General features: G+C 64.7%; 1 protein-coding gene across 6 annotated transcripts in view; it reads right to left on the reverse strand.

Annotated features, from left to right (window-relative positions):
- Nucleotides 1-2,006: 2,006 nt before the first annotated feature.
- NLGN3 (neuroligin 3) overlaps nt 2,007-13,259 on the reverse strand; it is an 18,168-nt gene continuing 6,915 nt past the window's right edge. For 4 of the 6 annotated variants that reach the window (XM_014520314.2, XM_025205054.1, XM_025205055.1 and 1 more), the window contains 4 exons: nt 10,585-10,734; nt 9,984-10,169; nt 4,912-5,701; nt 2,007-3,651 (listed from right to left, as the gene is read on the reverse strand). In XM_014520314.2, coding sequence (XP_014375800.2) covers nt 2,805-3,651; nt 4,912-5,701; nt 9,984-10,169; nt 10,585-10,734 — 1,973 coding nt within the window. In that variant the 3' untranslated portion in view covers nt 2,007-2,804. Of the gene's footprint in view, nt 3,652-4,911; nt 5,702-9,983; nt 10,170-10,584; nt 10,735-12,717; nt 13,251-13,259 lie in introns of those variants that run through there. The other 2 variants (XM_025205057.1, XM_025205056.1) reach the window with 2 other exon arrangements.

Genomic DNA, 13,259 nt, shown 5'->3' on the forward strand with positions numbered 1-13,259 from the left:
CCAGCTCAGGCAGCCCATGGGTCCTGCCAGCAGTGGGGCCACGACGGAGCATCCCTGCATCCCAGCTGCTTCATGGCTGCCTGGGGGAGCCTGGCAATCCCTAGGCATGGGCAAAGCAGGGGCTCATGCCCCCTCCCCACCCCCATCTCACCCAGGCCCTGGCTCCAGCTCATCGGGCCTGCGCGCTGGAGGCAATTCAGGCCCCATGCCTGGTTTCCATGGAATCCCCATTTGCAATTACATTAAAAAGAAATGAAACCAGCAGCTTTTCTGGTTGGCAAGAAAGGAGAGATGGGTGGGGCAGGGGTGCAGGTCCCAGCCTGGGGTGCCTGTTATGGGGTGGGGAGGGAGGCTGCAGAGGCCTGGCCTGGTGCTGCCAGCGGTGCAGACTGTGCACCAGGGCGCAGAGCTGGGCCCTGGGCACTGCCCCTCTGACAGCACCACAGGGCAGGTGCCCTGCGGGGGCACGTGGTTACCAGGCTCTTTGGGCAGCACTGACTCGGGCATTCGGGAGTGGAGGAAACATAACAGGCTGGCTGGCACAGGCAGGACACTGCTGAGTGGGAGCTCGCAGCTGGGAAGCCCTGCTTACGGAATAGATGCCCTTGGCTGCCCCTGGCGCCGCATCTAGTGAGGTTGCATCTAGTGAGATACCCACTGCACGGCCCCTGGCTGGGCGTTCCCACGGGTGGCCGCCTGCTTGGGGATCGCAGCCCCCGAGGACTCAGGAGCGCAGCCCTTGCTCCCACCACACCATTTCCCCCAGATCTGGGCATCCTCCCCTGCCCCAGTGCCAGGCATCTCACAGGACACCACACATAAAAATATCAGTTTTATTGGAGCAGGTTACTCGCTGGGGTGATGGGTACAAATACATTCTGCCATCTGCACCGCCCAGTCTCAGCCTTGGGGCAGGGGAGCAACACCCCCCAGCCTTATGCTGGTCTGGGCCTCGTCTACCCCAGCTGGGGGCAGGTGCTGGGCATGTGGCCGCCCTGTGGTGAAGGGGAGCAGCTTAGCTGGCCCTGGACCCCACCCTGGCCCCTGCTCCAGCCAGGCTCAGCCCTGGGCTCAGGATCAGGCTCTCCTGCCCCTGCCGGCTGCCAGTGCAGTGACCCCGTGATACCACTGCGGAGGACCTGGAAGCCCAATCCTGCGCCAGAGGAGGCCGCTCAGCACGACTCCCCCCGCCCCCACAGCTCTGTAGCTCTGCTCCAGGGCCTCAGGCTGCACCCCTGCCCTGGGCTCCCCATCCCCAGTGCCCCAAACCACAGCCCTCCCCACCTCAGCCAGCTCCAGCCCCAACCCTGCAGTGCCCCTCACTCCCAAGCTGCAGCCCCTGCTCCCCGCAGCCCTGCCCACCCTTTCCTGCCATGCTGCAGGCTAGCTCCCTCCAACCACTACCCCCAGCCCTGCTGCCCTGGGACTGGGCTCTGGGCCAGAGGCCCCCAAGCACAGGGCCTGCTTGCCAAGTGCAGAGGCCCAGAAGGGACCAGCTGAGGCCAACCTGGACACGCTGCCTCCCCTGGCCCCCCGCATGCTGCCCAGGCACTGCTCCAAAGTGGGTTGCCTTGGGCCCCCTGGTTTGTTCACACGTCCACCCCCGAGATGGCTGGCTGCAAGACCCCAGGGAGGCAGGGGGCATGGAGGGCACAGGGCAGAGCAGGCAGGGGAACATGGACCTGGGCAGCAGGGACCAGGGCTGGGGCCTGAGGGTGGCACAGGGGCAGGCTCAGCTGAGCAGCGTCAGTGCAGCAGGGGCGGCACTCACTGGAAGGGCAAGGAGCAAAGGTAGGACCGGCAAGCACATGGACCTGGGGAGTGGGGGCAGGAAGGCAGTTGGGCAGGGCAGGGCTGGGGCAGTCACGGACAGGCTGTATAGCACATAGTGCCCAGCTGGCATACGCAGCATGAGAGAAGAGGGAGAATATAAAAAATACAAAAGGTCAGGCAGGGCCTGGGGGCACGTGCTGCCGGGGCTCAGGGGATGCCGGGGCCACACACGCTGGGATTCTAACTGGCTTTTTTATTTTATATCAAGAACACTTGGTTTAAAATCTTTACAAAGGACAAAACGCGGCGACTCCGTTAGTGTGTAAAGAACTAAAGATCTGCTTAAAAAACGTCTCTGCAAAGAGAAACGCCCGCACGAAAGAGGTTCTCTGCAGCGCACAGCGGGCAGGGGCAAGCCCGGGGCGGGCACGGCACCCCCTAGCTCCTGCCCAGCCGCTGCGGCTCGGCAAAGTGCGGGCGCGTGTTCCACGGCACTTTGGATGATGGCGAGTTTCTGGCGCCCCTGGGCTCCCGTGGCAGGAGGCGACCAGGGGCTCTGGGCAGCCCCATGTGCCAGGCAGGGTTGCTGCCTGGCATGAGGCCCAGCCTCTGGGAGGCCAACGGACCGTGGGCCAAGGCAGAGGCTCTGCAGCCCCTCGCGTGTGTCCGTTTTGCTGCCGGCGTGGCCAGGGCTCCCTAGCAGGGAGCGGGGCATAAGGGCCGTGCCCCTGCCCTAGGGTCAGTCCTGCTGTGCGGCTCTGGCTGCGCCCCACAACCCCGGCATCAGCGCAGTAGAGTCAAAGCACTTGGAGAAATAAAAAAGAAATGGAGGAAGGAGCTGGGGGTGGCACCAGTTGTCCCCCCCATGCTGTCCGCAGTGCGCCAGCTGGGGCTCTGCTCTGCCCTCTGGGCTGGACAAGCCTGTCCGTGCGCTGTTGGAGTGCCCGGGCCCCCACCCCGGCCCCAGCGTCCGCTGTGAGCGAGCGTGCGTGTGCGTGCGTGTGTGCGCGGGCAGGCGGGCGGCTGGGGAGCTATACCCTGGTGGTGGAGTGTGAGTGGGGGAGCCCAGTGCTGTTGAAGCCAGTGGCGAAGGTGTTGTAGGGGTGCAGGGTCTGCAGCCCCACCAGGGAGTTGGGGATCATGGTGATGGTGTTGGGTGTCATGAGTGGGATGTCGTCTGGCGAGCGGCGCAGGGTCAGCGTGTAGTCAGGCAGCGCGGCCAGGCGCAGGGCATCGTGGGCTGGCACGGGCACTGGCTCGCACTCGCGGTGTGCCTGGCTGGCCTGCAGGGAGGGGATCTCCTCCTCGGGCGTGTGGGCCATGTCGTTGGCAGCGCTGCGCTGGGGGCTGGGCTGGCGGTGTGTGTCTTGCCGGCGCTTGTCCTTGCGGTAGTAGAGGGCAGCAAAGGCCAGGACATTGAGGAAGAGGAGGGAGGCACCCACGGCGATGGTGACACTCAGCTCAGTGGAGTAGTCGCGTGGGTTCTCAATCAGCAGGGTCCCGGCCTCCTGCTCCGGGCTCCATGGCTCCTTGCCGTCCTCACTGTTGTAGGCGGGGGACAGGGCAGGGCGCTTGGTGGTCCAGGCCTTGCCGTTGGGCCGGCGGGTGATGTGGGCGTTCTGCGTGGCGTCGGGTGGCGGCACCTTGGTGGTGGTGGATGTGTAGTGGAACATGTCGTGCAGATTGTACAGGTGCGGCACCAGGTGCTTCCAGAAGGCCACCTTGGTGGCACGGTAGTGGTCGCGCACCCGTGGCTTCAACCCGATGTGCAGGTACAGCTGGTCTCGAGGGTTGTACTTGGACCAGGCCACCTCCTCGAAGCGGTTGGCCTTGGTGTGGATGAACTTGGTGTCCTGGGGCACTGGCTTGTTGGGGTCCCTGTGCACACAGGGCGGGACAGGGTTAGCGGGGAGGGGGAGGTGATGACACGTTGCCCTTGCTGGTGCCCATGACCCACCCCGCCAATGCCGTCTGTGCTGCTACCGAGTCCAGGGACCCCCGAGCACAACAGCCCTGCTCCGGCTGGCGCTGGACAGCTGGGAAGCAGCCAGGGGTCTGGCACTGTCAGCCTAAGCAGACAGGAGACAACAGCTGGACACAGACAGACCGACTGATGGGCAGACAGATGGAGGGAGAAGGGAGCACAGGGACGCTGCAAGCCCGCCTGAGTGGCAGTGGGGTCCGTGCTGGCAGCAGAGCTGTAGCAGGTGTCCTGCAGCATCGCAGCAGAGGCACAAGGAAACCATGGGGGCTTCATGATGGGCTCAGAGAGCTGCCCAGGCTGGAGAGGCAGTGGGATGGCAGCGCCTGTGAGGCACGGGGCAGCACAGGTGAGCAGGAGAAACTGCAGTGGAGACAGGGCTGTGCCCTGAGCAGGGGCCGTGGGGCACATGCCCGGGGCAGAAATGCCCACTCAACTCATGCGGGCAGTGCCTGGCCAGGGCAAGCAGCAGCCGGGGCTGGCAGGAACTTGCCCATCACTGAGAGCTGTGGGGCAGGGCTTGGGCTGCCCAGAAGCAAGGCTAAGCTACACACTGCATCAACCCCACCTGCCCGAGCGCGCCAGAGCCTCCATAGTGCCCCGGCAGGACACAGGCAGGCGGAACCCATGTGCTGGGCCTGGGGAGGAGCCAGGCCCACACGGGTGATAAGGGGAGGCCGGGCCAGGTGGGGGCATGTAACCTGGTGGCTGCGATCAGGGAGGTGAGTGTGCACACACAGATGGGCTCAGGGCACCACACGCACACATGCGTGTCAGCTTGAGGGGACACACATGGACACAGACTGGCTGAGTGGCTCAGGTTTGCTCCCACATGCCCTGGTGCCACATGCACCCACATGTCCCTGCATGAGCCCACCCACACCTGCACACCCAGGTGTGGACCTTGCACACACCCACACGTCCCAGTGCAGAGTCTGCGCACACCCAAGGACCCTGGCTTAGAGCACACACATGCCCCAGCATTCTTCCTGAATATTAGCACGTACATCTCAGCAAGGACCCTGCAGATGCCCACACATGCCCCAGCACAACATTTGCACATGCCCCAGCATGGAGCCCACATGTGCCTGCCCACACCCAGCATGGAGCCCGCAAACACCTGCCCACGCCTGGCACGGAGACCAAACACTGCTCACCCCGTCTTGGCAAAGTTGGTCCAGTAGGTCATAACGACAGCACTGAGCATGATGTCATTCTTGGAGAAGTTGCAGGGGAAGAGGTCAGTGGGGCCGATCATGGGGATGCCGAAGACATAAGGCACCTCGTCGCCATGCGCTGCGTCGGACCAGGCGGGCTTCATGAGGCTCTGGCAGTGGTGATAGAAGGCATAGAAGTAGGTGGGGGAGCCGTAGCGAGCGTGCAGGTCGGCCGTCACCACTGAGGGCTCCACCCACTGGTGGTCGGTGAAGAGTGCCACCAGGGTCTTGCGGCGTGTCTCAGGGTTGTCGCGGTCGGCCCAGTCCGTGTACATGAACTTGATGGTCTCCCGCAACGTGTCCTTGCCCTCAGGGTACCCATACAGATTGTCCACGAAGTTGGAGACAGAGTAGTCGAAGTCGCTGCCCGAGACGCCATCCTCGGGGTCCACCACCCCCTCCACGAACTTCAAACCCTCGCCTTGGTTCACGCCCAGCATGATGTCATAGTTGAGGAACTCGCCCTGCTCCATCAGGATCTCGGGGTCATCAGGGATCACGTCGCCATCAATGACGGGGCCGAAGGCCACATGGTAGCGCGCCGGCTGGATGTCCTGCTCCACCAGCTCCTTGGCACTCTTCTGGCGCAGACAGTCCACCATGTCCACCGTGTCCAGCACATTGCAGCCCACCTTGTCTGCCAGCATGCTCGTGTACTTCACTGGCTGGTAGTTCACGGCCCAGCTGGAGAGTGCCGAGCCGCTCTGGATGATGGCCCTCTGGAACAGCCCTGCAGTGAGACACAAAGCAGCCCACAGGGTGAGAGCCAGAGCACAGCCAGGTCCCGGCACAGCATGGCCAGCTCTAGCTAGCTCCCCAGTCCATGCAGCTGGGGCAGCTGCTCAGAGCCCCATATGCATGGAGGGGCATCCCCCGAGGGCTCAGGAGTGAGAGCTGGGCCTCTGAAAATGCCCTGGAGCAGAAGCGGAAGCAGGGATGGGGCATTGCCTGCCTCTTTCACTGGCACCCTTGGCTGGGCCCAGTAAGACAAGCTGGGGGGACCCTTCTCCCAGCACCGGAACCCAAGCACAGTCTGCACAGGTCACAGGGGGGGCAGGGGGGCCAGCGGGAGCCTCTGTGAGCACCAGGCTGCAGGAGGTGCATGCTTTTGGGGGGCCTGTTGGTGCTGCAGCCGGAGCCAGGCTGCATGGGGCCACGCATCCAGGTCTAGATGGCATCTGAGCCATGTGGGGCAGAGGGAGCATGGGCACCCCCAGGGTGCAGGGGGGCAATGGGCCCATTGCTTGGGCCACCCTGACCCACCACTGCCCCCAAGTTGTGTGCCCCAGGCAAGCAGGCACCGGCGCCAGGCAGGGAGCAGCTATGCCCATGCTGGGCCTATGTCCAGGAGGCCCCAGGATCCTGGGGGGGGGGCAGCCCCTGGGTGAGCAGCATACTAGCAGCCTGAGGGTTAATGCTGCCAGAGCTGGTTAACCCTGCGCATCCCACTGAGGTGCTTTGTGAGGGCTTCCCCTGGCTGCCCGTGCTTCCTGCCCAGCTGGGCCCACTCCGTGCCAAGGCCGCCTGGCAGGAACACGCTGGCCCGGGCACAAAGGGGCCTTTCTGCGCGGGAGTGCGGGGGGGCAGGCGCGCGCCCTGCGGAGCCGGGCCACAAAGGCCCTGGCCCGGGCACAGGAATGCGTGGCCAGGCTCCAGCTCCGCCTCAATGGGGCTTGTGCAGAATACAAAGGGCTCCGGAAACAGTGCTGGGGATGGACGGGATGGGACGGGACAGGCGGGGAGCACCGGGGCTCCCCCTGCCGGCTGGGCCCACGCCCCACGCACAGCCTCCACACCCTCCCGGCCCCCTGCCGAGGTCCCGAGCAGGCTGGCAGGCGGAGCACTTCCCACGCGGCAGGACCTCACTGCTGCCGCACTCGGCGCCACACTGCTCCCTGGAGCCATCCAGGAAGCCCCCAGTATCTGCCGGGGGCCCTGGTGCCCATGGTGCCAGGTCCAGCCCCACCTGCCCAGCACAGGCACTGCTGACAGGGTAGCCTAGGGCCCTCTGCCTTTGCCTGGCCCCGGCAGCAGGGAATCCACCTTCTCTGCAGCCGGCCTCGAGGCCAGCCAAGCTGGCCGTGGCAGTGCCCAGGAGCAGGCCTCTACCCGGTCACATCCACGTGTTTGAGGCCTGGCCAGTCATGGCAACCCCTGCCCTGGAGGTCTGTGAGCCCCAGCTGCTGCCCCGCCACTGCCCAGCCCTTGGGCTCTGCAGGGCTGCTTCTGCCCAGGGCAGCTGTAAAAAGCAGACGCATCGTGGGTGTCTTGGGAAAGAGCTTGGCGGTGACAGATGAAAGCATGGGATGCAGATGGCGCAGGTCCTGCCATGCTCCTCCAGTGTGCAGCACACCCTCCCCTGCTGGAGCTGGAGCCTGTGAGCGCGCTGGGCACATGCAGGCTCTGGGAAGCAGGGGCGGAAGCAGGAGTGGCATCAGTGTCCCAGGCGGGTGTCAGTGCCTGGCAGGAGGCAGCCTGCAGCCAGAGTTGCCCTCCAGGGGCCCAGCACAGCCCCAGGCACCGACCTGCCTCCAGGATGCTCCATGCCAGAGAGGCCCCATGCTCACCAGCCCCAGGCAGGCTGCCCGCACACCGTGCACATGGCCCCTGGGGCACAGAGATGCCTTCCTCCTTACTGGGCTCCCCTCCACTACCTGTGCACAGCCCTCATGCCATGTGCCCACGGTGCATGTCTTGCACACCAGCATGGAGGCAGTGCTGGCTCGACACAGCCCTGCCCCTGGCCCATGCAGCATTTGCACATGTGCGTGGAAACAGCCAACCTGTGTGACTCCCGCCCTGCACGTGCCCTGCCTATGCCTGCTTGAGGGGAGCATGCCCCCCGTCAGCCAGCACTGGGGGACCCCGGGAATGCCCAGCAAAGACGGGCCAGACCAGAATGGCACATCCCCAGGTCAGCCAGCCCTGGGGAATCTCTCCTGAGAGGACAGGAGCTGTCTGATGCTCATGGAGAATCCTGGAGCCATGGGGCTGGCAGGGACCTCCAGAGGTCAACCTGTCCATGAGGCAGGATCAGCCGTGCAAACTCAGCGTCCAACAACTAGCAACATTACACAGTCAGCCCTGACGCAACACCTGACATCATGCCCACACCTGCCATGGGGAAAGCAGGGGACCACGGTGGCCAGCACCCTGCTACTGTGAAAGGTTGTTAATAGACACTCGAGTGATCCCAGGAAAAGGCCATGCCCCGCTACAGAGGAAGGCAAATTCTACCCTCCTCCTCCTGCCCCCCCAGTCTGATCAGGGGGTAAAGTTCCTTCCTGACCCCAAATCTGGCATTGGTCTGACCCTGAACACAGGGGCAAGCCCCTCTAGCCAGGACCCTGTGGAGTTGGTGCCAGCAGGAGCACTGGCACAGCCCAGTCCCATCCTCAGCCTGGGCTGCAGCAGCACCCAGAGCCTCTGGGGAACACTAAAAAACCCTTGACACATGGAGCAATAGGAGGGGAAAGAATTCTCTCCCAGCCCCACGTGCAGTCAGCAAAGCCCAAAAGCCTGGGGAATCCCCATGGTAGAACATAGGTATCCCTATGCCTAGATCACCCCGACCAGTGGCTGTCCAAGTGCCTCTCAACGTCTCCAGTGATAAAGTCCACTGCTTCCCTGGCATCTATTCCACTGCCTGGCTATCCCTGCAGTGAAGTTTCTCCTGATCTCCAATCTAACCCTCCTTTGTTGCAACTTCAAGCCACTGATCCGCATCCTCCTCTCTGCAGCAACACAGAAAAGGTACTTTCCCCCTTTTTTTTTTTTATGGCAGCCCTTCAAGTACTTGAAGACTGCTGTCATGAACCCTCTTAAGTGCCTTTTCCACAAGCTGAACATGCCCAGCTCCTTCAGCGTCTCCTCTATGACTCGCTTTCCAAGCCCTGGATCATCTTTGTTGCTGCCTCTGGACCCTCTCCAACTTCTCCATGTCCTTTTTAAAATGTAGAGCCCAGAACGGTGCAGTGTCTGGATGAGGCCTAACCAGTGCCGAGTAGAGAGGCATGATGATTACCTCCCATGTCCTGCACCTGATGCAACTGTTGATATCTCCCAAAACTGCCTTTTGTGTGGCTGCATCACACTGCAGACTCCTATCAAATCTGTGATCTCCCAAGACTCCCAGACCCTTCTCCAAGGGACTGCAGTCACCTCACTAAGACCCAGGGAGTGTGCTGGGTGCCTCCAGCTGTGCCACCTCTGCACAGCCCATCCCATCCCATCCCATCCCAGGTCAGCCAGTACCATCACAGCTCCACACAGAGCCTGGTACTGCAGGACCCTTGGGACAGGCCAGGACAGCTTGGGCCGAGCTAGCTGCAGGAAGCGCTTGGCCCTGGTGTAGAGCTGCAGGCCTGGGCATGGGGCTGCAAGGGCAAAGGGAATGGCTGGGCCCTAGCAGACACCGTGTTGCGCAGGCCCTTGTGCAGAGACTGTGCCATGAGGGTTTGCCCCAGAGCTCCCCTCAGAGTCTGGCTCAGCACCTTGCAGCTCTGACCCCTGGCAGCTGCCAGCTGGCTCTGGCCCCAGCTTGTGTCACTGGCCCTTGGGCTGACCCTGCCCTCCCTCCCCGGTGTTGCTGCCAGCAGACACCCTGCCCTGCACACCCCATCTCACAGTGCAGCCTGCTCACACATCTTGGGAGCCTGGCCCTGCCCTGCCAAGCCAACCTGGCCATCGCCTCTGCACCGCCGAGATCATTACTCCTGGACACGGGTATCAGACTGGACACAGAACCTGGCCCGGTCTCTCCAGGGCTTTGCAGGGTGGCATGCAGTGGTACACGCCATGCACCACTGGACACGACCGACTTCCTCTGCCAGTCTGCACTCCCCAGCAGTGTGACTTGTGCTCCCTGCATGCACCATGGCCGGCAGAGCACTGCCCAGGGCAGGACAGAGCCAGGTTGTGTCTCTGCCCCTGCCCCTGCCCCTGCCTGCCAGCCCAGTGGGGCCCTCATCTGTCCCTCCCGCTCCGTGCCCAGCGGAGCACAGGGCACCTACCTTCAGAGTGGTGGGACAGGGTGAGCAGGCTGACGCAGGAGGCGCCAATGCCGGAGCCGAAGACAGTGATGCGCAGGGGGTCCCCCCCGAAGAAGGCGATGTTCTCACTGACCCAGCGCAGTGCCTGGATCTGGTCCAGCAGCCCGTAGTTCCCCTTGGCAGCCTGGTCCCCCGTGCTCAGGAACCCTGGGGGTCACGCAGAGCCTGTCAGCAGCAAGGCACGAGCCTGAGGGCTCTGCTGCCTCCTCCAGCCCTCGTGCGTGGCCCGACAGCCTGCAGCACCCCACTAAGCTGAGGCTCATCCAGGCAGTATCTGGGAGGGTCCCCAACTGCAGTGGGCACCGCTGAGCCTGACCCGGGGCCGCAGGGACACACACAGGGCAGCAGGACTCTAGCCTGAGCCACTTGCCCTAGGCCCGACGCCAGCTGCCCTGGCAGGCCCAGGCTCCCTGCCCCTGCCAGGGGAGAGCAGGAAGCAGAGGCCCAGTGGGAGCAACTCCAGATGCCTTGGCCCGGCAGCCCTGCCCTGAGCTGGGACCTCACGGCACGGCACACCCTGCCCTCCCCTGCCCTGCCCAGCCCTGCCCAGCCCGGCTGGTACCTAGCACGCCGACGCGGTAGTTGAGGGTGATGACGATGACGTTGCCGTAGCTGGCCAGGACACTGCCGTCAATCATGTTGCCGGTGCCCTCCATGTAGGAGCCACCATGGATGTAGACCATCACGGGCTTGGCCCCACTGTCCCGGATGTCTGCAAGGAGATTGGGTTACACATGGCACCCACCACGCCATGGCCGGGGCAGTGCCAGCTGCCAGGACCGGGGGCAAGGGGCCAGCTGTGCTCTGCACTGTCCCTGCCGTGGAGGGAGGGCAGTGTCACAGCCTGAGCCACGGGCCCCCCAGGCCTCCTCCCTGCCCTGGGAATGGCCTCCTCCCCCTGCCAGTGCTGTGGCAGGAGGGGGTGGCTGGGGCTGAGCCTATGTGGTGATGCTGCCCCAGGTCCCGGCCCTGCCCCGTGGCGCCCTGGCAGCTGGCCCAGCCCTGGCGGGGGGGTGCAGGATGGGGAGGCAGGGGCTCAGGTGTCTGACCGCCCAAGGACAAGAGGAACCAGCCTGCACCGCACGAGGCCCGTGCCCGGCACCAACGCCCTGGCAATGGGCAGACAGACGGGGAAGGGAACAGGGTATCCAGGTGGGATTGGAGCAGGGATGGAGTGAAAAGGCAGCAGGAAGAGGAGGGTTAGGCACAGGCGGGGGCTGAAGAACACCAGGCTCAGGCTCCCTCTCGTCTGCTCATGAACCTCTCTTGGGACCCCGGCCCCAGCCGAGCGCAAGCCAGGGGCTCACAGCTGCTGCCTGCGGAGGAGGGGTGCTGGGGCTGATGCTGCAGCAGCGAGGGCCCCACTCTCCGGGCAGCCCCAGGGCTCCCGCTATGGGCACTGGGGTCCAGCACAGGGGTCTTGGCTGTGCCAGGAAGGGGGCAGAGGTACCCAGCGCCAGAGGCAGGAGCGCGCCACGTCTCAGCACAGCAGCCCCTCGGTCACCAGCCCGGCCCTGCGGTGCCTCCCCAGAGCCTCTGCTGCCATCCTGGCACCGTGGCCGGCTGCAGGGTGGCCCCTGGGCCCCACAGCCACTGGGCCGCCTGCCGGCCCACACACACCTGCACCCAGGAGCATGGCAGGACGTGCCTGGGAACACGTGTACTGCCCAGCACTGCCCATGTGTCCACAGGCCTCGCCACATGTGCATGCACCGGAGGTGATGGCCAGTGCCCAGGGTCACCGGGACAGGACCAGGGATAGTGGGGGGCTGAGGGGCAGGTGCTTGAGGCTTCCCAAGTGAAGCAATGCCTGCCGGGGGGTCCTGTGCCTCAGCATCCCACACCCCCTGGCTCCCAGTTCTGGACCAGCCCCCAGGCCACTTGGCCTGGCCCGTGCCGGAGCTGCGCTTGCGGGAACCTGCCTGCTTGCTAAACCTCCGTGAGGAGCCCCAGCCTGACTGCACTGTTCAGCAGCCCTGGCCCAGGCCCAGCCCAAGCTGCCTGAGGCCCATCCAACCCCAGCACCAAGGCTTGCTCCGAGCCAACGGGTGCTGCGCAGCCCAAAGTGCCCCGGCATGGCCCTGCACTGCCCAAGGGCCCTGTTCCCCGCCCTGCTTGGGAGTAGCTCACACCGGGAGATGGCCCCAGGCCTGCCCCTGCCTGCATTCGGTCACCTCTGCCCAGCCTGGCCTGGCTGATGCCCCCGGCTCGAGTGCCAACATCATGCCCTGCCCGCAGCGCTCATCCAGCCCTGCTGCCTCTGGGCCCCACCAGTAGCGCTGTGGGGTCACATGTCCTGCAGCCCTGGGCCCATGCCCACCCCCGCCCCCAGCCTTTACTCCCTGCTAGCCATTCCCGGGGCAGTTGCAGCCCTGGTGTCATGGCTGAGCGTGCAGGGGCAGTTGCAGCCCCCTGGGCCCAGCTGAGCTGCTGCAGAGTCCGGAGGAGACCCCTAGCTGGTCCCTGCTCCTAGGGCACCCCTGTGCCTTCACCTCACGGATCCCATCGGTGCCGCCACCCATGAGGACAAGCACCCAAGGGCAGTGCCAGCTGGCCTGGCAGCCAGGCCTCAGCAACTGCACCTTCTCCCTTGGAGAACTACAGCCACATACTGGGGGGGTCTGCCCTGCCCTGCCCCGCCCCGCCCCTCCTCTCCCCTCCCGGTGCCCAGCTCCCGGCTCCACTGGGGCCTCACCGGTCAGCTCCGTACAGCAGCACGCCTGCACACAGTGGTCCTGGCCCCGAGAACTGCACCGACTGGTGCCTGCGGCTGTCTTGGGCATGATGCTTGCGGGAGGTGCACCCGACAGCAACAGCGCAGGAGCCCCAGCACGCCAGGATGCACAGGCTGGCCCTGGGACACCCCCTGGCAGCCAAATGCATGGCCAGCACAGCCCTCCAGCTGGCTACTGGAGCACCAGACCCGATGCCAACACGGTACCAGACCTGGCTGTGCTGCCAGCCCGTGGTACCGCACAGCACAGCCAAGCACAGGAGGCAGCGAGTGTGCGAGCTGGGTGGGCGGCCCCAGGCTGGGCCACGCTTTGCCGCCTAGGCTGGCGGGTCCTGCTCTCCACACTGTGCAGGACGAGGGGGGATGGCAGTGGTGGGGATTGGAGGGGGGTGCCTGCTCACCGCAGGCATTGCTGGGTCAAAAAGGGGTTCAAGGTGAGCCGGGCCGGGCCGGGCCAGGCGGGGTGCGGTGTCGGGGCCTGCAGGCCATGCCTGCACACAAGG

The sequence above is a fragment of the Alligator sinensis genome, unplaced genomic scaffold (genome assembly GCF_000455745.1).
Source record: "Alligator sinensis unplaced genomic scaffold, ASM45574v1 scaffold1059_1, whole genome shotgun sequence".
Taxonomy (NCBI): Eukaryota; Metazoa; Chordata; order Crocodylia; family Alligatoridae; genus Alligator; species Alligator sinensis.